The sequence below is a fragment of the Anas platyrhynchos genome, chromosome 1 (assembly GCF_047663525.1).
Source record: "Anas platyrhynchos isolate ZD024472 breed Pekin duck chromosome 1, IASCAAS_PekinDuck_T2T, whole genome shotgun sequence".
Classification (NCBI taxonomy): domain Eukaryota; kingdom Metazoa; phylum Chordata; class Aves; order Anseriformes; family Anatidae; genus Anas; species Anas platyrhynchos.
Window position 1 is genome coordinate 97,521,208 of NC_092587.1, and position 23,627 is coordinate 97,544,834.

At 40.2% G+C, this 23,627-nt stretch overlaps 1 protein-coding gene across 4 annotated transcripts in view; it reads left to right on the forward strand.

Annotated features, from left to right (window-relative positions):
• LOC101797774 (cell surface glycoprotein CD200 receptor 2) overlaps positions 1-23,599 on the forward strand; it is a 35,692-nt gene extending 12,093 nt beyond the window's left edge. Inside the window, exons 6-10 of one of the 4 annotated variants that reach the window (XR_011804072.1) lie at positions 338-586; positions 1,535-1,636; positions 2,557-2,603; positions 21,490-21,788; positions 22,097-23,547. Coding sequence is in view for 1 of the 4 variants with exons in the window: in XM_072025622.1 (XP_071881723.1) it covers positions 338-586; positions 1,535-1,636; positions 2,557-2,603; positions 3,905-4,027 (521 nt within the window). In the remaining 3 variants the exon portion in view is untranslated. Of the gene's footprint in view, positions 1-337; positions 587-1,534; positions 1,637-2,556; positions 2,604-3,904; positions 6,108-21,489; positions 21,789-22,096 lie in introns of those variants that run through there. The other 3 variants (XR_005268466.2, XR_005268467.2, XM_072025622.1) reach the window with 3 other exon arrangements.
• Positions 23,600-23,627: the final 28 nt, after the last annotated feature.

Genomic DNA, 23,627 nt, shown 5'->3' on the forward strand with positions numbered 1-23,627 from the left:
TTTCTTTTCCCAGTATGTACACTGCTATACTTATAAATCTACATTTAATCCAGCTCTGTCCATCATCCCATCTTCTCCTGTAAGATCTATAGTCATCTTCTGGAAAACATGAGGGAACAATACTTTTTAATGCAGCTAGCATATTTTAGAGATATTTATTTACCTTGGACTTTGATGTATTTTTTTTCCCCTGAAGATGATTGGTGCTAATATTCCAAATTATTTTAAAATGTCTTGGATTGGCCATGTAAACTAAAAAATACCACCTATTCTGTTTCTCAGTTGGAAACTTCACCCTGAACTAGAATTAACAACTGTGGTCTTTTTTCTTCTGCAGTCCCTCCTACAGTGACTCTGACCTCTGACAAGAGCAGAGTGGCTGTCTGCCAAGCTGCTGCTGGAAAGCCAGCTGCCAAAATCTCCTGGATTCCTGCAAGTAATAACAGCTCTGAGGAAGAATTCAAACATGGCAATGGAACAGTGACCAGAGTCAGCTACATTGGCTGGGTCAACAGCATGAACACCACTGTCACCTGCCTGGTTACCCACCCAGCTATGAACCAGAATCTCTCCCTAGATCTGTCAGGTAATAAACATCATTCTGTAATTGCTTGTCATCATTCTCTTGTGATTCTTTGTGTTTTTCTGTGAAGCTGTTCTAGCTGAATCCCAGGGTTTGGCAGATTGGTTAGTGGGGTGAAAAGCCAAAGTTCTCATACATATTGATAGAGAAATTAATAATTTAATCAACTGAAACCAGTTGATGGCATGATATGGGGAAGCTTCCAGTGTGAGTTTACTTGTATCTCTATTTATTTTACAACAGTTCCTCTTTCTGTTTCAGTGACCCTTTTTAATCAGTAATGATAGAAAAGTTGCTCTCCACAGGAACTGTGATGCAGTTCACTAATTTTTTATGTGAAACTTTTAACCCCCAGAGCTGAATTTTGTCCAGCTCCCCACTGGAAAACTTCCTTGGAGACTGTCTGTGTGTGACTCTTAATCAATCTTTTTCAGGCCCAAAGGTAGTAAAGGGTAAAATTTAGCTTCTCAGCTGTCTGTGTTAGATCTGATATAAGTTTGACTGTAAAATTTGTAAGAACAAATTAATTGTTCTTAATAAATAATTAATGTTAATTAAATGTTAATTAATAAAATAAGTGTTCATATCACCAAAATATCTCAGCAGAGGCATGAAGGACAGAAATCAAGATAGACCAGCCATTAATTACAGCATTCTGCAGGGCTGTCTAGTTAGTTCTATTGATGCCGTACTAATACCGTTTCAACAAAGGGGGGCCATGCAGACACATGGGTTGAAAATGGAAGTATGTTTGTCTACAAACAACTGGATGTGTGAAGTATTTCCTATTCCTGGTTGGTGTCTAGACAGCTCATCTATCTCTCACCGCTCATTGGTGCTGCGGGGGTAGAGCATTAGGTCTCCTTTCTGGTTAAGGCATGTGCCAACATCATATAGTCAGTGGATACTGACATCTAGCTCTGTAACTAGCTTTCTTTTCTCATTTCTCAGACTCTTCCTCCAGGCTTCACTATCCCCTGGTGGCACTGCCTGCAAGTGTCGCTGCTATCAGTGGTTTTGGTGTGCTTTTATGCTTAATTTTCACGTGCAGAGGTAAGTCATTTGATGAGTCTGAAATGTTTTACAATTCTGTGTCTGACTACTTGCAGGTACTAGGACATGTGCATTATTGTTGAGAGTGGGTTGGGAGGAAAGACTGAGGAAAATGTCCACATGGGATGCATTGACCCTTTAGAAAAGTCCTAACAAAAGAGTAGACAGAACTTTAAAACAAGCTTGGATTTTCAGAAGAGCCATTGTTGTTATACTAGTAATGTATTATATTCACAGCAGAGTTATCCAGGAAGAAAGGGATAATTGCTGAGAGTAGGATGGGTCTTGAGTTTTTAGAATTTAGAATGATCATTCTGCATTCACCAACATAAAAATTCAGTATATAAAAAGAAGTGTTCACAAACTTGTCTAGACACTAGTCTAACAACTAGTTGCAAACAATCCTTCCCCCACTCTAAATCCTGTTTCCATCTGCAGTCATAAGTTTTCCCTTAAGCAAATGTAAGAATAGGTCAAATGTACATGCTTCCCTCTGGTACAACCATACTTTTTCAGGCCGTGTAGATTTCATGGGCATTGAGTCAGCTCATACTGGTCATTGAGTCAGCTCACTTGACTCAATGCCCTCCCACTCTTGGAGTTAAGTAAAATGGCTGTGATGGGGTATGGATGGAGTAGAAGCCTGAGTGAAGGCTTAAAATGGAAGGAAGAGAGGTCCTTAGCCTATCATGTCCCCTCAGAAAAGTACACCTGAGTCAGTTCAATCATGTCTCCCAGGGAGACCAAAACTTTCAGTGAAGGAGAAAATAAAACAATAATGAATTCAGGAGCAGGGAATAAAAGGTGAGAACTTAACCAATGAGAGCAACTATTTCAAAGACAGTCCTTCAGGCATTGAGGGCAGCACATAACAACTTTTCACCGTGTCCCATCAAACCATTTTGATTTCCTACTTCCAGCTTTCTGCTTACGTAAATTGGCACGTGAGCCACCAGTACTGGTTGAAGTAAGTGGGTTTTTATTTTTGTGTGTGTGCGCTTTTGTGTTTCTTTATTTGTTTTTGTTTGTTGTTTTATTCACTAAAACATTTAATTTCATTGTAACGTGTCTGCTCTGAAAAAACTTCTGTTTATCTCTGTTTGTGCTTGGAGAAGGGGAATGAGGAACTGTGTGTCTGGAAGGGTATTTATTATTTGGATGGCCCTAACTTCATTACTCAGAATATCTGAGTAATTGCGTAAGCACTACATGGAGAATGGAGTAGTGCATTTCCTGCCTAAGAATACTCTAAATTAAATTTGCAATACCAAGGTTTAAACTGAATTTTAGATCTTCCCAATGTTAATGTGTTCACAGCTCAGCTTCACAGAGTAATCTTAACTCTGATCTTTTCCTTAAGAATGTGTATTGCCCTTGATGACAGAAATCTGCATGATTAAAGATGTGATGAAAACAGGCAGGCATTTACATGGAGGGAAAAGGGTGCAGTTCCTTATGCAGTATTAGCTATTTTAGCAACACAAACAGCTATGAAACTTCTATATTTTAAGCTGCAATTCAGACACTCAGGAGCTAGGAAACAACACTGTTAAATTTGCCACTGCAACTTTTATTTCCTCTCTAATTCCAGGGTGTCCTGATACATATTTAACAGCATGATAATATGCTTCTCTTTCCTCAGGGCTTCTGCCTCATTTAATGCACTGAAAGAGCAATTATTTCATATTTTGTTTTCTGCTCATGGTGGAATTAATGGCCGTGTGCCTTATTTGTTGCAAACTAGTCAAACAGTGCTCTGAAGCCAGAATGATTAATTTCCTGATATGTTCTTCTATGGCATTCAGCAGAATTTGACTGACGGGAGTGGGAGCTGCTTAGATCAAAGTCAAAAGCTTCCAGTAATTTTAGGTGCCTACGTTGGATGCCTGTGGCCTGACCTTTTTATTTGTTGTTGTTGTTGTTGTTTGTTTTGTTTTCTCAGAGAAGTTAGCATTGTTTGTTGTAATCTATTTTGCTCAAAATACTGACTTTTCAAAAATTGTTTCCAATCTCATTAAGAAAAAGAGGTTCAGAAGGTTGTCTTGTTTAGACTTTGTGAATGCACTTGTTTCTCTCTGATGGTTCAGGTTTCACCCTCTGCACCCTACTCCTTTGCTTCAAGGTTCCTTTGCAAAACTACTGCTGACTGCTAGTTTTCTTCTGGGCTTGCTTGTTTGTTTGGCCTCTGTAGATATGATGGCTCTACAAAATTCTGCATGTATATACATGTACATTATATAATGGTACATGTTTTCCTTTATATTGCAGACTGAGAACTTCAGGTCCACACCATCACATAAAAACACACCTGAAGTCAACCCTCATGTCTTAGAAGAGACTATCTATCAGAATTATGGAGCAGGAAATAAATTTATGGACTATTATTCCTAATGATGTAGGCATAAGTGGTCTAATACCAGCTCAGCTACTAATGGTACTTGAACTTGTCCTTGAACTAACAAATCTCAGATCTCATGCACAGCAGGCTAGCAGAGTACTCACATACTCAACGCTGACCAAGAAAAGCCTTTGTCTTTCCCGACCTGAAGACAGTCAAGGGAACAATCTGCTGATGATTCCTCTCTTACTGTAAATATCAGAACAACTCTCGAAATATTTGCAACTTCTAAAGACTGAGTTGGAAAAAGAGATTTGATTTTTTTTTTTTTTTGGGAAAATGGACTCTGAAGCATGTGCTGTTTTCCCTCAGATCAACAATTAACATAATTTTGTGACTGAGTAAAAGACTGCTGGTGAAAATGTAGCACTTCTGTGTCCAGTCCATTTTAGTGACTGGTTTCTCATTGCAATTCAATGCTGGAAAACAGAAAGCGACACAAGGGACTCTGAAAAGACCAAGAAGACCTACCCAGCAGAAATAAAACTTTTTTTCTAGATAGATAGTTACATGTTACAGATAAGTATCTACTCTTTTTTTTTTTTTCTTTTTTTTTTTTTTTCCTTTAATGTACTTCTTTTTCAATTAAACTTTCTATTTGCATTGATAATGGCAGAAAAAAAAAAACAAATCTGAATTTGTACTTGATATGAAAATGAGAAATAGCAATGAGCAATTTTCTAAGATTAATTTAAAAGTAAAAATATAAATATGCAAATATTTATCTCAAATGATTTGTGGGGCTATTTGGGTAACTCTTTACAGACCAGATCACACCCTGGTTTTAAAGAGAAGAGCAGTGTTAAGTTGTGAAAAATGCAGATGGTGTACATGTTTAAAAAAACACCAACAACTAATCAAACCACTTATTTCCCTGTCCCCAAGCTGAAGAAAACCACAGATTGCTTGATAATTTCAGTTTTCATAAGCCAGGCTTGTGAAACCTTTTCCAGGCACTAATATAGCACTAAGTATGAAGTAGGCATGAAGATCCCTCAGTGCCTTTCAATTGCGTTTCACTTTATCAGCTCTAAATAGGCAAGGATGAGCACCTACTGACACTGCTCCAGGCTTTCCTTTCAGTTGCATCAGAAGGGCATGATGAGCAACTCCCTGGTTTATGACAAGTGCCTACAGAAGGTAGTCCGTTCACCCCTGTTGTGTAACTCAGTGTAGCCCTTCTTGCAGTGCTAAACGTCAGTGGTGGGTTACTGTTTCAGAGCTGTGTATAGCTTCTTCATATCATCTGCTGGGAAGGAGAAGTACCTTTCCATGTATACAGCCTCTGGGAGAAATATGTGACAGCTAGCTTGAAATTAGTGAAAACAGGTTTTCAGTGATTCTACTTAGGAAAAGTGTTCAGTAGCTCGAGTGAAACTCACAGCTGAGTGTAAGGGAGTGGTTTCCCAGTTCTGCTGGTCTGTGGTTGGCAGTGCATAATGAGCACAATCCTGCATCCTTTTTTGTTCTTCCTGTCAACCTGGACCTATCACAGCTAGGGTGCTGTCGAGGAGTTAGTTGTGTCTGAAAGCCTCTGAAAAGATCTCATATTTCTTAGGGAACAGCCTAGCTGGGTCTAAACCAGGGTTTCTACAGCTGCTGCAATTTGAGTTTGTCTTATTCAGAAGCTGGACCATTGCAGCCAGACATCAGGATGATATAGTTGTCAAACTGAGGAGAATTAAGCTATGGAGCAATCTGGTTTTGATAATCATGGTGCACAGGTGTTGTGATTTTAAGGGTGCAAAGCAAGAACTTCTCATGGTTCCTTTGCACCATGTGAAATGTTGAAAAGTAGACATAGGAAATAAAACTTAGGGGAGGTGTTTGTGTTGGGGAAGACCTCTGGAGAATCTCCATTGTAATAGTTACCCATGGCAGAGAAGCGTGGTTTCCATGTTTGTGATTTTATTTTCCCTTTTAAATTATATTTGGTGGAATCTGTCCAGTCACCTGCAACATGTCAACATTTCCACTGATGAGAAATTCTGAGGAGACTTTGTTCTGGATATGTTAACACACAGTGCTCTGGCAATGAGATAGGTCCCATCGTGCCACAGGGATGCAGAGAAATGGGTTCTCTTGGCAGTTCCACAGCTCTAAACAGCAATACTGATGATGGTTTGACTTCTTATCTCTGGGATGGCCCAATTACCACTTCAGCTGCAGCCTCTCAGAAAATTAACTTACAGCATGGTGGCCTGGTCAGGCTGCAATTGTCACCTGTTCCCTGCCAACAAAAAGCTTGTTACCAGTCCACAGCTCATCCAAAGCCACATGTGGCAGGCATTAAAAGGTCTCAGCTGCCTAATTGTTGTATCTTCCTTCTGCAATAAAATTGGCCCTCATGCTTTTCGAGCTTGCTGTGTAAGATTAATAAAACTTATTAGGGCAAAGAGAATAATGTGGCCAGTGGGGGTGATTGTAAGAAAGACGGACATGAATGGGTCTTCTAGTCAGAGCATAATAATTGACCAATCTCACTTAATTTTCTGCTCGTCTTTTGTATACATTGAAGTTGTGGTACAAGCGGTAGGCAATTATGGATACAGAATTCATTTCTTCGTAGCTATATGAAATTCACAGGAATGCATACTACTACATCCTATGTACAACTGTACAGGTTGTCAATGGGTGATAACTGTTCTAGTGGACCTGTCAGCGCTTCTAAGAGCATCATCTTTGAAAGGAGGAAGATGGGATGAGCCAAGCACGGGCCTGTGAGTATGCTCAAGAAAGAAGCCCTTGGTGCTTGGGAGAAGAGATACAGGTCTGTGAGGTGAGCAAATTTGCATGGAAACAGCAAGAGGAAAATGGGAGGCTGGAGAAAGGGTTGACAGAGGGGATCAAGACAGCTGGGGTTTAAAGGAGAACAAGCATGCTATTGGGTTGTTGCAGCTTGATACGTTATACTGTGACTAGTTGCTTTGTCTAGTCACTCTGGCTGTCATTGGGTACCTTAACTTCTGATCATGACTGATCTTGGTAGGTTTTGTCACATGGGAAGCTCCTCTCTCAGGTTTTGTAATGGGGAAGTCATATTGATGTCAACCAAAGAGTCCAAAATGTGTATTTTGACTCTTGAAGGAATTTGGTCTGGAAAATAATCAACTTAAGGATGCTTTTATGATTATAACCATTTTTTTTTCTTTATTATGTGCATACTTGGTATTTTTAAATAGATTTTATCTGCACGAAAAGCTTTAAGCAAGACGAATGTTTTAGATTGCAAATTTCTGTGTATTCTAATTGTGAAAATGGCTAGAGAAATGCTGACTTTTTTTTTGAATAATTATTATGAGAGAGCCTCTAAAATGAAATGGGTATCGGAATGAGCTAGTTACGATAGTTACTCCCCAAGAGCAGTCCTGTTGCTTCCTCTGTCCTGTTCCAGCTGCTCAGTAAGCATACACTGATGTGTTGAATAATGCTGAATACAATGGGTGATGGATGACTCTATTCTCTTCATCAGTCTCCAGAAATACTGAGCCTGGAGATCTCCTGCTCCAGAGCTGTTGCAACAGCTTTGCCTTGCCGCTGCTGTTTCAGGCTGACTGTTTAGTTAAATATAGAGTTGACAGAATGTCACTTCTGCTTTTTAGCACTAGGTGATTGTGGCTGAAAAGTCTCCTGTTTGTTGTGTGGACTCTCACTCATAATGCTTACAGGGCACTCTTGGTAATAGTGGTGATGTCTACTTTCTGATTTATCTATGAGCAATTTATCTTAACATAAATCTTAACAGCAGATGTTGCAAAACCTTAGTGCAGTTCTTTATTCTCATTCTGTTCATTGAATTTGGAAGAAATAATAGCTGAGAAAATGTTGAGTTTATAACCTCAAAAATTGGAATGCAATCTCAGATTATGATTAAGCTTTGTTTTAAACCCCAATTTTCAACATCAGGATTGAAATGAAGAAGATAAATAATATTTTTCTTCAGATTTTGGAAATGAGGCAAAAATCCTACAGGTATTTGTCAATTCAGTGAAAAGCTGTGTCTATGTTGTTTTTTCTTCCAGTTGTATTTTTTGGTCTAGGCTTTTTTTTTTTTTTCATAGCTTTTCTTCTCTGATAAGAAAATATTACTTTGCTTGTATATACTAATTACTGTAACTCCTGTGGAATACTGTCTTGCTGTGTTTCTTTTTCTTTTTCTTTTTCTTTTTTTAAAATGTTTATTTGTGAACTTCTCCTCAGCTACTTGACTTGGTGTCCACAATCTGTATGCATCTTTCATGTGCTGGAGGTCAGTGGAGAGAACATGATTTATCCATGTGGAACATCTATTACATTTCCTACCAACTCTCTGTCCTGGAATAGTCCTGGAGTAGTTTGTGTTTGTGCTCTTAATGTTGTTTCTTAAAGCTATTACCTACTTTTCTCTTTATTTCCTGAGAGTTGTCTCACCAGTGCTCTGATGCACTAGTTTTATCAGTTTGTTGATTTTAATCTTCTCCAATGATTTTACCAACCAGTTCTCTTTCCTCCCTTTTAGCATCAAAGGCAATTTCATTCTCTATTCAGTTGCTTTAGTAGCTACTAGTTCATCTCAGTGAATTAAAAATAAATAAATAAATAAATAAACATATATTTATATATATATTTGGTTAAAACAATACGCTTCAAACTGCGATTTGCTTTTCAATTCACTAGTGCATTTCACTGAACTGGTAGACATGCTTAATCCAGGTCTACTCGACTTTATTGGCCAATACATAATAAGAAATTAATCTCTCTCTTTACTGTAAACCACTGTTGTGCTTCAGTGCCTACAAATCCAAGCTTACATACCAAATCCAAATGTGTAATATACATCATTTTATATGACCTTGGGTGATGTCTCTCTTGGATTATTCTGCAAAAACATCATAGACATTTTTTTTTTTACTCCATAGTTTCCATACTGCTTTGTACCACTCGATCACAGCAACAGGGATCCATGAAAGCTCAGAGAAACTCAACAAGAACTTATCATTGAGGCTTTTGAGACAAACTCAGTTATCAGTGATTTTACTTAGTTCAGACACAGAAAAAAACACCTCTGATACAATGTCATACTTTTTTTTTTGTTTTTTGAATGGGACTATAACTGTATCTGATGCTTACATTGTTGAAAACCCTTGTTGAAACCAAGAAATTGTGGTCCTAGCTCCATTACAGAAAACAGATGCTATTTACTTGATTAATAACCAATATTTTCAGCAAAAGAGGCAAATGGTGTTACAAACCACAGACTTCTTGTGCATTTACAAACATGAAGCTTTTCCCCAACAACAGTAGAGACAAACAGCATAAGGAAGATTTTTGCTCCACTTCCTCCAGATTCCCTTTCTTGTCATTATCAAGCTATCACTGTCTGCTGCTTGGTTTCCTGTGTATTTTCTGGTTGTTTCGATGATGATATCAAATCCGCTCGCACAGAATATAACACAGTACCCAGAGAAACTTCTTGGAGTTCCTGCTTCAGACTGGAGCCAGGTTATTTTTCTATGATGGGATGAATGGCTTGGCGTGTGAGGGGAGAACACTGGATGCTGTTTATCCTGACTCTAGCAAGGCTTTTGAGCCGTCCCTCATACCATCCTCATAGACAAAATTACCAGAAAAGTAAACAGGGAGGTGGACTGGAAACTGAAAAGTGAGACAGGCTGTGATCAGCAGTACGATGTCTGGCTGGAGGCCAGTCCCTAGTGCTGTACCACAGGTCGATACTGGGTCTGATGCTGTTTAACATCTCCATTAATGACCTGGATGCTGGTGCATCCTCAGCAAGTTTCTAGTTCATACAACATTGGCAGGAGTGGTTGATGAACCAGAGGGTTGTGCTGTTATTCGGGGAACCTCAAGACACTAGGAAAATGGGTTCTGCACAAAGTTCAACGAGGGAAATGCCAAGGACTTTGTTGTTCAAAAAGTACTTTGTCTCTGCCTGATAAATATTGCACATGGACGTATGTTTCTCTCATGTATTTCTCAGTGGGAAACACACAAATGTACTGCAGGATAGGATGAGCTATCAATGCCTTCATGTTTAGAGTTGTGCAGTATGCTTCCAGCCAGAGTCTGTTTTTTTCTTGTAACTGAGTGTTGGTTTTTTTTTTTTACCAGTGTGGTAAGTTGCTGCACATAAACTTCTTGCTTTTGCTGAGTTGCAGTGATGTCTCAGTTGAACAGGAGTTCCATGTTGTTTTTGAGAAGAGGTCAGAATAGGAGGATACTTGGGCTTCAAAAATATTTACAATATTTACCCATTACTGAAACTTTTAAAGAGAAATAAAGCTTAAATGGCTAATTCAATAACAGAGTTGTAGTAGGAAAGAGGATGCTGTAAACATAGACACCACATATTGAGGCATTTTATGCTGATGATACATCTCTAGATCTTCTCACTTTAATCTTATCACTCTGTACTGAGCTCTGAAAATTTAATTTCCACTTGCTCTATTCTCTCTGCTGGCAGTACATACTACTAAGCAAACAAAGGTAAGTGCTCTTTGAATTGATTTTTGTCTGACTGCTGCCATGGTCCCAACAGTGTTTATATGCCATAGTGTAGTGTTTGTATCTGGCTGTATTTGCATTTTTGATTTACATGTGTAAGGATGAAAGAGAAACTGTGTAGGAAAAAAAAAATCCTTTCTATATTAAATTTATCACATAGGAAGCATACAATCCTGTCTTCTGTGCAAAACAAGTGACCCCGCGCAGAACAATTTCCTTAGTACAGAAACATTGCTTGTACTCACTTCATCTCTTGTGCAAGAGGACTGTTGGGTGGAAAGAAGATGAGTGAGCCAGTTACTGAGAAACTCAAGTCTGGATGCTTGCCTTTGTCCTCAACTTGCTTGAAATATTCAAATCAGGCAGATTAGAATCAAACAACAGAAATTAGTGCGCTGTTAGAGCTGCCTCCCTCATCTGACAGGTTAGCATCTGCAGAGCTGTGATACCTTCATTGGCACTGCCGGCCTCCAGGTCTGAATCTCTACCAGCTGCACTTGCTGTCACATTCTTTATCACTGTCATGCTTGTATGATCAAAAATGGTCTCCTATTTCATGGTGATACATACAGCAAAAATAAAATTGTAGACATATATGCAAACACCTTTGTGTAGGTATGGATGTATGTTTTTCTATGTGCATGTGAAGCTGTGAATATATACAGGAAAAATTCTATTCTTTTCTTGAGAAATTAGTTTCTTAATTTCCCATCAACAGAGCATCTCATTATATATAAATGTTGTGAAAGACCTTATTAGCCAGATAGACACATGAGGGATAAAATTAAAAGTTGCTGTGGAAACAGTAACCTGAAATAAATCTCTCTTTTTTTCGGTGAACTCAAAATCCCAGTCTTCATCTTCTATTAAAATGTTGTTTGCATATAATTTCTTTCTTTAGGAAAAAGAATCTGAATTGCTGATACACAAATGGAAATCCCATCTGACTGTGACTGTATAGTGCATCTCAGACTAATGGATTTTTTTATTTTTTTCTTCCTGTGAGTATTTTAAGCCCCTTTCTTGTCTTGGTATCAGTCTGATGCAAGGCAGCAAAATTTCATCTGCGGTCATCATTACTGCCCATCTATGCCCAGCTTCAGCAGTTTGAAAATGTTGCTTTCACTGGAGGAAACAGCCCGGGGTAGAGTATAGAGGAGGGAAGAAGAAAGACTAAAAATGATGTTAAGGCACACAGAAAATGATTTTCTAAATACATAACATTCTTTACTTCTCAGCTGCAGCTGTCATCATCCTCTCGCACATTCTCAGAAAACCACATATTTCAAATATGGCTTGTCAAATAAGCAAAAAGCAACTTGAGCTTTGTGTGTACCAACTGCTCTGGTACTGAGAGGCTTGATCACACTAAAGCTGGTGTCCATGTTCCATTCCTGGTATTCTTCTGTGGTTGTTATTTTCTGTAGTCATCTGTTGGCGGATGTATTAACATCAGTGTTAGTTTGGGTCAGGACTGTGCTTTTGAAGAGAAACTCCTAATGGTCCGTTCTTACTGTGTTGGGTTCACATTGTCAAACAGCCTTGGGGCATGCAGCCAACTTGTTTATTTTCTGACAGAGCTAAAGCAGAAGATGCACCCCGGGGGTACACCTAATGCTCTCCAGCTGCTAGTGGGTGCTCAGTTCACAGGATCAGACTAGAGTTAGACCAAAAGAAAATCCTCCCAACCCATGTTGTGCTCTGTCAAACCACTCCTGCCAAGCCCATGCAGCCGATGAGATAAACATAGCTTTTGTTAAACTACCTCTTCCTGTAGTGTGATTTTTTTTTTTAAATCTGCTTTGTATGCAAGAAATAACTTGAGCATCAGCCCCAAGAAGGCACTGAAAACTGCTGATGTGCAGTGCTCCTGTATTTAATCTCTCTCTCTCTGTGATTACACAAAGGATGTGTATGGAAAAGAACAGGGTCTTACTGAGTATGCTCCTGGTAGGCCCGTTTCTGTCCAGGAAAAAGCATTACAGACTGAATCTTCGGATGATCTGGTACCCCTGGATTGCTCAGCAAGAAAACAAAGGCTGCATGCAGGCACTAGTGCCAGTTAAGCCACATGTTTTCTTCATAAATGTTGGAATAACACAGAGAATGATGTAATACAATCTGCACAATTATTTGCAAATGCATGAGTCTCATTTGATTTATTCAGTAGTTAAAAAAAATTAGTAAACTGGCACAGAATTTCTACTGTTATCGCACAACAGCTTGCAGCTAAAAAGCCATTGTGCATAAGTGCAAATTGAGAATTAGCATATCTTAAAAAAAAAAAAAAAGCCAAATGCTTAGGCTGCATTGACTAGTGACAATGACAAGACACCGGTCCCAGCTATGGAGCTCGCACTCAGCAAACATTTTATATAGTGGCATTATCTAATGGGCAGGCATTTTTTTGCCCTTCCAGTTTTAGTGCTACAAATGCAGGACTCAGATCTAGTGGTATGTGACTGAATTTGCTTGGAACCATTACTTGAATACTTCTACACTGCCTTATAATTTGCGTAAGTAGTTGGCTGTGAAAGAAGCTAGCCCAGGAATATTGAAGACATCCTGGAGCTGGCTCTGGACTGTTCTAACTTTGTATGAATTTGATTCAGAATTTCCATACTACATGAGGACATTTATATTTCACAGACAAGTACTAGGTGTTTCTTCACAAAGTTAATTTGTTTAAGAGGCTGTTTCTCTGTCAGCATGGCTGGCCCGTGTTAAATGTGCTGCACATTCCCATTCCCAGTGGATCGGTGTTCATGTCTTTGATAGCAACTTTTACATTGACGTTGCTGTGATGAGTCTTTGCACAGACAGATAGTGAACAGGCATGGAGGAATCGCTGCATTTTCCTGCCCTGTAGCTAGTGTCAGACTGAGGGAACTTGCCTGTCATTGTAATCTCTACAATTCATATGAGGGTTTTTCTCCATAGTGTTCTTAATCCAACTCTTTTTCACAAGCCCCACATTTTTATTTTGATAAAAAAAATGTTATTTTTTGTTGCAATGTAACAGACAGTAAATGGAGTGGCAGAGAGTGTTCTGCTTTATTTTGTTCTCGTACGTGTATATTTTCTACCATCTGAAACATATGAGCAAACAACCCCTGTTCTCACGTTATCTTGATAACAATGATAGAAGGTTGCTGTCCTGAGGCGTTATTTCAGCTTTGCTTTCCTCTCTGACAGGGGCAGGGCTAATTTCAGTGCTGGTCTATCCGGTGTTGCATCCTGTCTTGAACAGTGACCAGCAGAGAAAAAAAAAAACACACATAGAGCTGCCCTACCCTTTCAACATCTTGCCCAGCTTTCTGCAGACTTTGGTGTAAGACTTTGTGAGATGGAGCATTTGAATCATCTCTTAATAGTCATTGATAAACCCACACTCCAGTATGATGACTCCAATATCTGGATCAAAAATTATTGTGACAGAATGATAGATACTCAAGAGTGTGTCTAGGTGAGCTTTGTTAAAAATATTTTCAGTCATTGGAATGAAGTGTGAAAGCCAGACAAATCAATGCAGATTAGTACAGTCAATGTAGGAACTGCGGATAGGAGAAAAATCCATGCCAGGGGACTTCTATGAGAATAGGTAATTATGAAGAAATAGTTTCCTGAGATATCACTTAGCAAGACTTCTAAGAGGAGCTTTAAACTGAGAAATGAGGGAAATGTTTTGGGATAGTAGTGAAATCCTTATCTTTCTCTTTAAAATAAAATGAGAAGGGGAAAAAAGGAGTAACACTTGCTGATTGTAGTCAAGCTGGTGATATCAAGAATCAGATGCCTGACTTTTACATGGGTAGGAAGTGTGTGGTTAACAGGAGACAACAGACATTCTTGTGGATTCATACCTGGCAAGTGGAGTGCAGTGCATGAAATGGAATATGACATTGACTGCAGCACGGTGGAACAGCAGCAGCAATTATTACATGGTAAGGAGCAATCATGTTAGGAATGTGCTGTGCAGAAATTATAGAAATAACAGTTTAAAGGCAGTGGAGGAGTGAAATCATATTAAGAAATTATATTTTAAAAAAGAGTGATAATGTGAATAAAGTAGATTAGTCGTGACCAAAATCATTTTAGGAAAGGATGTTAAAAGAGGCCCTTCTGGGATAGACTGGGGAGTTGAATTTGGATATGAACAAAGAATTCTTTAATGCTATTAGAGAGAGAAATACTCCTGAGATTTGTATCACAGGAAATTTTAATTTCTCAGTCACATAGACTGAAAACCATTAACAATGATAGGCCATGGGTGTGAAAATCAAAATATATGTTTAACTGAGCAGTCAGTGAAGCAGTTGAGGGTGATACTGCTTAACATTTTGTTTCTGCGACTAACTTCAACAATATCAATGACGTGGTTGTAGAAAATACCTTGAGTGAAAGTGAGGTTGATTTAGTTGATGTGAATTGGAATACAGGTCTGTGACTTGTGTTCCTGGTTTAAATAGTGAAACTCATACATGACAGGAGAGAACTAAACGGTGAGGTCAGTAGGACTATGAAGCTCAGGACTTAATTTTAACTGAAGCCTGAGATTTCTTTGTGTTAAAGGTGTAAATCTGTTGAAGGCATCTGAAGCAAAGGAAAAAATATCCCCAGACAGCTTTGGAAATAAAGGCAAATTCTCTTGAAACAGATGGTAGAAATGCACAGAGTACCTCTAAGGATGAAGGAAAATATTTACCTGGCAGAGAGACCAGTCTTAAACATCAAGAAGCTCAAGGATAAAACAGGAATTGCCAGCAGGCTGCTCTTGCAAAACACCTTCAAATGATGAGCAGAAGGCTCTCTTGGGGTGTGCAAATAAAGCTGTACAAGGACAGGAGCTGTGGTGGGTACAGTCCTCAGCTCTGAAGCTCTAGTCATGTCACTATAGTTTGGGAGACCCAGGAGACCCTGCGGTGCTTGTATTCTGGGTCACACACAATCACTGGCCTGTAAGTAAGAGTAAAAGTGTGTGTGGATGAATCACTATAGAGATTTTAATTTATTTCCATTTTTTTTTCTTTAACAATAGCAACATTTTAGTCCAAGTTTGCTTTGAGCAGCTGGTGAGGTTGGCCTGGCTGGGACCACCCTTCAGACCAAGCCTCACTTTGGCCTGAGACAGCTGTCCAGGGTGTAGAGGGTCAGCCAGAGTAATGAGAAGATTAGAAAAGTGATACCAACAAAGTCCTGCAATGCAAAGTGTGAGGAAACTTTAATTATTAGCTCAATGTTAGCTTGGTGTGTAATGACTTCACATCAGAGTATTCAGCAGGTGCTCAGACAGCGATGAAAATTAATGACTTTGGCTTGAGGCAAAGGGAACAAACAAAACTCTCGCTCATTTTTTTGTCTGTTCCTGAGGAATGGGAATAAACACACATAACAAAACACCCCATCTGTCTCAGAAGGATGGATGCCTCCTCAAATCCTGCGTCTACTGTATCTGAATCAAACATCTGCCTCTGAAGGTGTGATAGCAGTCAGCCACTATGCAGGTGGCCTTGGCTGACCCATATCTGGAAGATCAACTCCTTTCCTCAGGATACTAATTGGTAATTTGGGGAGTTATCTTAGTCTAACATTAAACAGACAAAGTGGAAACTTGGTTCTGGACTTCCACAGAGGTATGCTCAAAATTTCTCCTATTGCCTTCATGCCAAATTCCCTCCTGCGAGTCATTTTTCATTTCCCAATATCTCTGACAACTCAACCTGGCTACAGCATCGCTAGTTTTCACTGATTACTCCTAAAATTTCTGATGCTTTTCTCTTGATTTTTGTTTTGTCTTAAAATCTTATGTTAGAGTCCCCATATCTACGTTTGGTTTACTTTGTGACTGTAGAAGAAATGCGATGTCCCTGGGTCTTCCAGAAATGTTTGAAAACTCAGTGGACCTGGACACTACAGCTGTCAATGACTAATTAAAAGAATCCCAAAGAAACTATTTTCTGAAGCCTTAGCCATGATTTTGAACAGTAGGGGTTAAAAATAATGATCCTAGCTTAAAATGATGAATACCTATATGTTATTTCATAAAATCTCTACTCTAGACCCCACTTCATTGTCAAAGGCTTGTTTTCTGACTTCAATATTTTACTTTTTCTTTTTTTAATGCTATAATGAAACCCAAAGAAGGAGTAAGATAATGTCATAGTGAGTGAGGAGACTTGAGTTTAATTCTTTGTTGCTGTTTTGTGATCTCAGGCAAACACTTTGTCCCTCTTTCTCTCTGCTTTGATTCTCTGTCTGCGAGGACAATAGCACTTCCTTGTTTCTCCTGGAAATGCATTATTTTAATCACTGTAAGAGACAATGAAGAACTCAGGCAGTAGGCAAGGGGCATTGTGGTAAGTACAATAGCTCAACAGAAATAGAAGAAAAAAAAAAAAGCTGTGAGGCTCCTGATGTTTGAGGCTGGATTGTTTAAATAATTCCACCAGGTTGCTGTGCCCTCTGTGAGGTGAGGATACCAGTAACATTAGCATCTCAGTGGGCTAAAGATCTGAACCCTGCTGCTGCCTCAAGCCTTGTTCTTACTAATATAAAGATCTATTCATCCTTTTAATCTCTGATATTGGGAAAGCTTTAGAAAACCTACACACCTGTGAAATGAAGAGTGGGATGAGCTTGCTTTTGTCTGTTTAAATAAGAAGTAAGGTACTGAGTGAATTGCTTCTGTGCTGCTTGAGTTTTGTGGCTAGATTACTATAGCCTGGGCCTTATGATACATTTAACTAACTTAGAAAACAAGATGAGAAGATCAGCAAGGAAATTGTACAGTGCATTGATGCCCCACAGCTATAAGGGATATACACAACAGGCACTGACTAATTGCATCAGGTTTCCATGAACTTCAGTCAGAAGCAGCCTGGAAGGAAGGTATTCCCCAGCTACCGCTGGACATAACCTGACAGAGAAAAGTGCTGTCTGATAGTGTTGTCATTCAGATAAACATCTGGTTTATCCCCAGATTCTTCTTCTTTACTCCTAATTTTATTGGGGAGCTGTCTTTAATCTTTCGGGGACAGGCTAATACCTTTATTTCTGTATTTCACTGGTTTATGCTTAAAAAAAACCAACAGGTTATTAGCTTTGCTCTCTTGGCATCCTTGCAAAAGCACAAATGAAAAATGTTATTTGTGGGCAGTGATTCTGCGAGTAGGAGCTAGGTATCAGACTATATCTGTCTCGTGGTTTATAAAGCCTCTCTGAGAAAGCAGTGGTCCACCTGTGAAGAAATGGGTTGTAATAAGTGTAAGGGGAAAAAAATATCACGATGATGTTTTCACGATGATATCACAAAGAAACCACCACAAATGAATGGGGACGTACTTTGTAAGGAGGAAGTAGAAACACACCTATAAAAGCCTAAAAATGTTAACAAAGCCACAACTTGTGCTGTGTTGTGCAAGCACCAGGGTGGTGTTTGCTGTGTTGTGCAAGCATCATCAGAAGCAGCCAAGCTCTATCTGCTAGGAGCAGTTTGCCAGGATCCCATACCTCTGGCTGGCTGGAGTTTCTGAAATAAAGGATTATAATTATTTTTTTATTATTATTATTTTTTTTAATGGGGAACAAACATAGAAGCTTTGTCTGTTGTTGTCCACATTAGAACTTATGGCTGAGAACAGTAATGTTTTCTTGTCTCAGGCTGAGTATAGCAAAGTTATCTAGTTATCTGCGTTACCTTGGGTTCACTTGATAGCTGGGTTCCATTTGGCAATTGCCCTGGGGCTTTTTGTTTTCCAGGTTGTGTTAAATGTAGGCTACTGGAACAAGACGCCAATGGTTAATAAAGGTAAAATTCATGTCTTCCTGGCAAATCCACAGAGATGTCAAGGTAAAGACATCAAGGAAAGCCACAGAGAATGAGGCAAATTGCTATTATTCTGTTGAATCTTGGAGGGGATTTAAGATGTAAAAGCAAGGCACTTCCATGCCCCCAAGTGATTTCAGGCGGTCTTCATTATGCTGTTACAGTGGATCCCTTATTCTCCTGGGGAACTGGAGCAGACATTGTAGCTCTGCCTTAGCACCATCCTTTTTTCCATTTCAGGTGTTAGGCATTGAAGTCTCTGCCTTTCTACCGTCAGGCCTCATTGCTATATTGCCCCTTCCTGCTTTTCCTCCTTGCAGATTTCAAATTACATACTGTAAAGGTGCTTTGTCAGTCAGTGGGACAGATGGGTAGATGCTTCCCTTCCCAGACCATCACTGTTCAGCGGGTGAGATGCTGGCTGGCAGATGTTTCCTCTGTTTGTGATACAGCTACATTAACCAATATGAGGTCTTTCTTAACTGGTGAATAGAAAAAAGAGCCTTAAAGTCAAATCAAGCTTTCTCCCTTTACAGCTTAGAGAGGTAAACATAGAGATAATTAGGCAGCCTAGAAAAGAAGGGGTACTATAAGAAAAAAATCAGAGCAAATTGCATTTTTATATCATGCCTAAACATTGGATGACATTCTAACCCTTCTGTACTTGGTAGGAACATTACTATTTCCGGGGGCACCGGGAGTTCTCACAGTTTAGCTTTATATTACATTAGGTTCTTTGTGGTACATCTGAAGCTACGCTAGTTTTAAAGCCATATACTGTAAAAGCAGAGCTGAGTTAAATGCATAGTTAGATTGCTGTATCGTGGTGGGAAGGCACTTTATCTGCTTAAACAAAGCTCTTATAACTTATGGCAACAAACTTTCACATTTTGATGGTCTGTCTGCAGACACTAGTAGAATCAGGCTAGTACTCCCCAGGGACTAGCTGTTTCACAGACAGGCCACGTGAAACAAGTCAAAGGCGAATGTAAACATCTTTTGACTTCAGTTGCTGGTATTTTTCTTTCTGGACTTGGTTTTGACAGGTTGTTGTGGTTTTTAAAGGCTCTGCATTAATAGAATGAATAGAGGATACAGGGCACAAGCGGCAATATTTTTCCAATTCCTGCCAGGCGTGATGTAAGGACTATATGAAGCCTCATGCTCTGTCTACTTGACAAGGTGGGAAGGAAAATAGTATTCAGGTTCTGTGGCTATTCTCTACAATCTATATTTAGCTATTCTTGAACAACCTCTTTCCACCACCTGAAGCATTCCCTAGAGGAAATCTACCTCACTAGGCTAACATCAACCTTTGGGAATATCCTCACACACTTTACAGAGGGATTTCCATGGCCCTTTGTTCAACTCCAGTGTGAAGATGTGATATATGGCAAAGACAGCTGGGTTAATGCTGCCTGACAGCAAACTTATGGTCAAAGAACTTGCATGCTGTTTTGGAGGAAAGATTTGTAAGTCATACTGGTCAGATCTATGCAATTTCTGGAGAGTCCAGAACTAGACCAGAATGGCATTTGGACAATGCTATTTTTTTTTTTTCTCTGGCTGTGCTCACAACACTAACTGCAAGAAAGTTGTACTCTGTAATTTTGACTCATGTGGCTGATGGAGGCCAGCAAAGAAACATTGGAGCAACTTGTGCAGACAGTGCCAAGGCTTCCTTTTAATGCAGGTAGAGAGCTGGTTTCTGTAAGGTAGTGCAGTGATGATGATCTAGCTCAGTACTAGAGAGCATAGGATCAGATAGCAAACAAAATCACCAAAATGGTGAACTAATTCTCTGAACATCCCAGGTCTGTGAACAGCACAGAGAAGGCAGTGACTGCTTTTGCAACTTCTCTCTTCCTGGCAACAAAGACCAGAGCTGACTGGAGTACATTCATGCTGGGCTGCTCTGTATTGTTCCAGCAGCACGATGCTAAGCAAATGGAAAGTTGTATTAAGTGGTCAGTGGGAGACTTTCTTTGCACAAAAAAGCCCTCATGGGGCCCAGAAATAGCCATGCCTTAACGCAGCTTAATGACAGCAGCCTATATAGGAGGCAGTACTTGCATGTAAATTGAAGTGCTATAGGGATACAAAATCTAGCAGCTTCCTTGGCTGTGTGTACGGACTGGACTTTTGCTGTCCACGGTGACCTCAGCCATGTGGATTTGAGGGCCAGCACATTGCCACAAGCTGGCATGCCCCTGACTTATCCTTCGGCAGCTGCAGGTAGAGGGAACAGGAGCTCATTTGAATAGAGAGGGACCTGTTGGCAGGGTGGGCACCTTTCTGAGTGCTGGATAGTGGATTTCACTCCTTTTGGGTGTGTTTCAGGGCACAGCAGCTGTCTGGCTCAGCATCAGTCTTCATTTCCTTTTCTGGGGCCTGGGGATGCTCTTGTCCTTACCTGTTAGATCACTAACTCACTTTGTTTTACCTCAGGGCCTTTGACAGATACCTTCTTAGCATAGAGAAGATAGCTTACTTCACATCTGTAGATCTCCTGCAATACTGATGATATCATTTGATCTTCTGTCTATTCCAGCAACAAAACTCCAGGAAATATGTTTGAGCAAGGAGAACTCCCATGCTAGGATGTTTGTCTGCATATGTCATGTCGAGACAAAGAATTATGTAGGGACAAGGGAACAAAGGAAAGAGTTTACTTTATATTTGCTGATTATATAGTGAAATGTTGCAAGTAGAAAGAGTCCCTTTGACATTTCTGCATCAAACTAATGTTAAATATTGTGAAAAGTACAATTTGGCAAAAAAAATCTTACCTATGCTTTCCATGGCTACCGAGTTGGATGGGGGTTTGCAACACTTTATAGCCCTGCCAAATGTAATAGGAAAATTTGCATAGCTCCCTAAACCACCTGAAAATGTGAGCTCTCAACTATTTAGAACTAGCTTGTCCTCAGGGCATGTAAACATTTGTAATTACCTGAGTCCTGCTTCCTTCACAGCAATATATATCCTACAGGAGAAGGGAACAAGATGGAATCATACTGCCACTGTGTATTTCTTTGGTAATGCAGCATAGGTAACTCTAACCAGCCTCACATTTCTTTTGAAAGGTTTAGAGTACTCTTTGATTTGATTATTTTTCTCCCTCAGAATTCAACGAAACTTGGAAGAGGAAAGAAATTTCCAGGTCTTTTTGTCTGTGTGACAGTGAAAGAGAACATATGGGACAGAAAAAAAGGAGAAGAGATGTTGACAGAAGCACAGGAGTCAGAAATCTGTCATTTTTCATTTCCACTTCGCAAAGCAGCTCAAGTGGCTCCTGCACTGCTTAAATTTAAAAAATAAATAAATAAAATTCAAGCTTCAAGTGAAAGGTATAAACTCTTCTAGGTGCACTATCCCAAGAACAGGAATGGAACTGGACAGCTAACAGGGACCAACAGAAATATGTAGGTATAAGTGAGTGACAAGGCAATTCAAGGTTGTGTTGATACTACATTTTAGAAAACCATGAGATTTTTTTTTTTTTGGACTATAATAATCCTTTTATTTATTTATTTATTTTTTTAAAAAAGCACTGAGTGCTTGGCTCTACCACATGGGAAGCTATTCAATTTGTTTTCCCCTTCCCTTCCCCAGTGTGCTTGCATGACAGCAGCACAGCAAGAGATTATTAATTGTAACACTTCCTCCTTCCTGCCTCCATGTTGTTTCTCTATTTTAATGACTCTCTTCTCTTTCTTTCCATCTTCTCAAGAGAGACGGAGGCAGACGGACAAGACCAGTTATAAAAACTTGAATGCTGCCATGATTGTGTTACTGGGTTTCACACCGTTAACCCAGATAGACAATACTAACTGATAGAGCACACCTCTTCTGGGTTGTAATTGCACATCCATGCACTCTGCAATCTGCTCAGACCCACATATTCCAGCTGCAGCCCAGCAAGCCAGCACTGAGGAAACACAAGCCTTCAAACTCCCTGGTTGCTGCTCTTCAGAATGTGTCTGTCTCAAGTGCTCACTGCTCTGCAGATTGGCATGATTTGTAACCTGCTGCCCACTACACCACCAAATCCAGGGACTCTGTCAGTAGAATTTAACTGAAAATATATGACAGTGATATTTAAGTTATGGTGAAGCACTTTTTTTTTTTTTTTTTTCCTTCCTAGCATAAGATTTCAGTTACAGACCAGTCTATAATTTCAAAGCACAGTTCTCCATTGCCTCATGCCTTGCTCTGTCCTTTACACCATTACAGTATGATAGGAGTTACAGCTTTTGGAAATGAAGATATTTTGGCTGCTTTACTCAGTATTGTTGTAGTGAGTTTATGTGCCAAGGTTTTGGTAGATGGGGGCCATAGGGGTGGCTTCTGTGAGAAGAATCTAGAAGCTGCCCCATGTTAGGTAAGGGCCCCACTGCTGACCAGAGCCGAGCCAATAAATGATGTTTGTGTCTCTGTGCGAGCATATTTGAGAAAGGGGAAACAAAACAAACAAACAAACAAAATGCTTCTACATGGCAGCTGGGAGAGCGAGAGGACTGAGAAACTGCCTTGCAGGCACCAAGGTCAGTGAAGAAGGAGGGGGAGAGGTGCTCCAGGCACCGGAGCAGAAGTCCCCTGCGGCCTGTGGTGAGGACCATGGTGAAGCAGGATGTCCCCCTGCAGCCCATGGAGTACCACGGTGGAGCAGGGTTCCACGCTGCAGCCCGTGGAGGAGACCACGGTGGAGCAGGTGGCCCTGCACCGACAGAGGCTGCCGCCTGTGGAAGACCCCTGCCGGAGCAGATCCCGGGCCAGAGCTGCAGCCCGTGGAGAGGAGCCCACGCAGGAGCAGGTGACCTGGCAGGAGCTGCTGCCCGTGGGGGAGCCAGGTTGGAGCAGTTTGCTCCTGAGGGATGGACCCCATGGTACAGACCCATCTGGAGCAGTTCTGGAAGAGATGCTGCCTGTGGAAAGCCCATGCCTATCAGTTCAGAAAGGACTGCACGGTGTGGGAGGAGACCTTGTGCATGGCACAAGGGACAAGAGTGACCAAGAAGGAGCGGCGGAGATGAAGCACTATAGAATGACCATAACCCCCATTCCCCTGAGCTGCTTGAGGGGAGGAGATGGAAGAGGGTGGATGGGGGAGAAGGCGTTTTTGGTTTCTTTCCTTTGTTTCTTCTCTAGCTTGTTAGTAATAGGCAATAAATCTTACTGTCTCCCTACTCTGTGTCTATTTTGTCTGTTGTGATAATCATTGAGTGATCTCCCTGTCCTTATCTCAACCCTTGAGCCCTTTG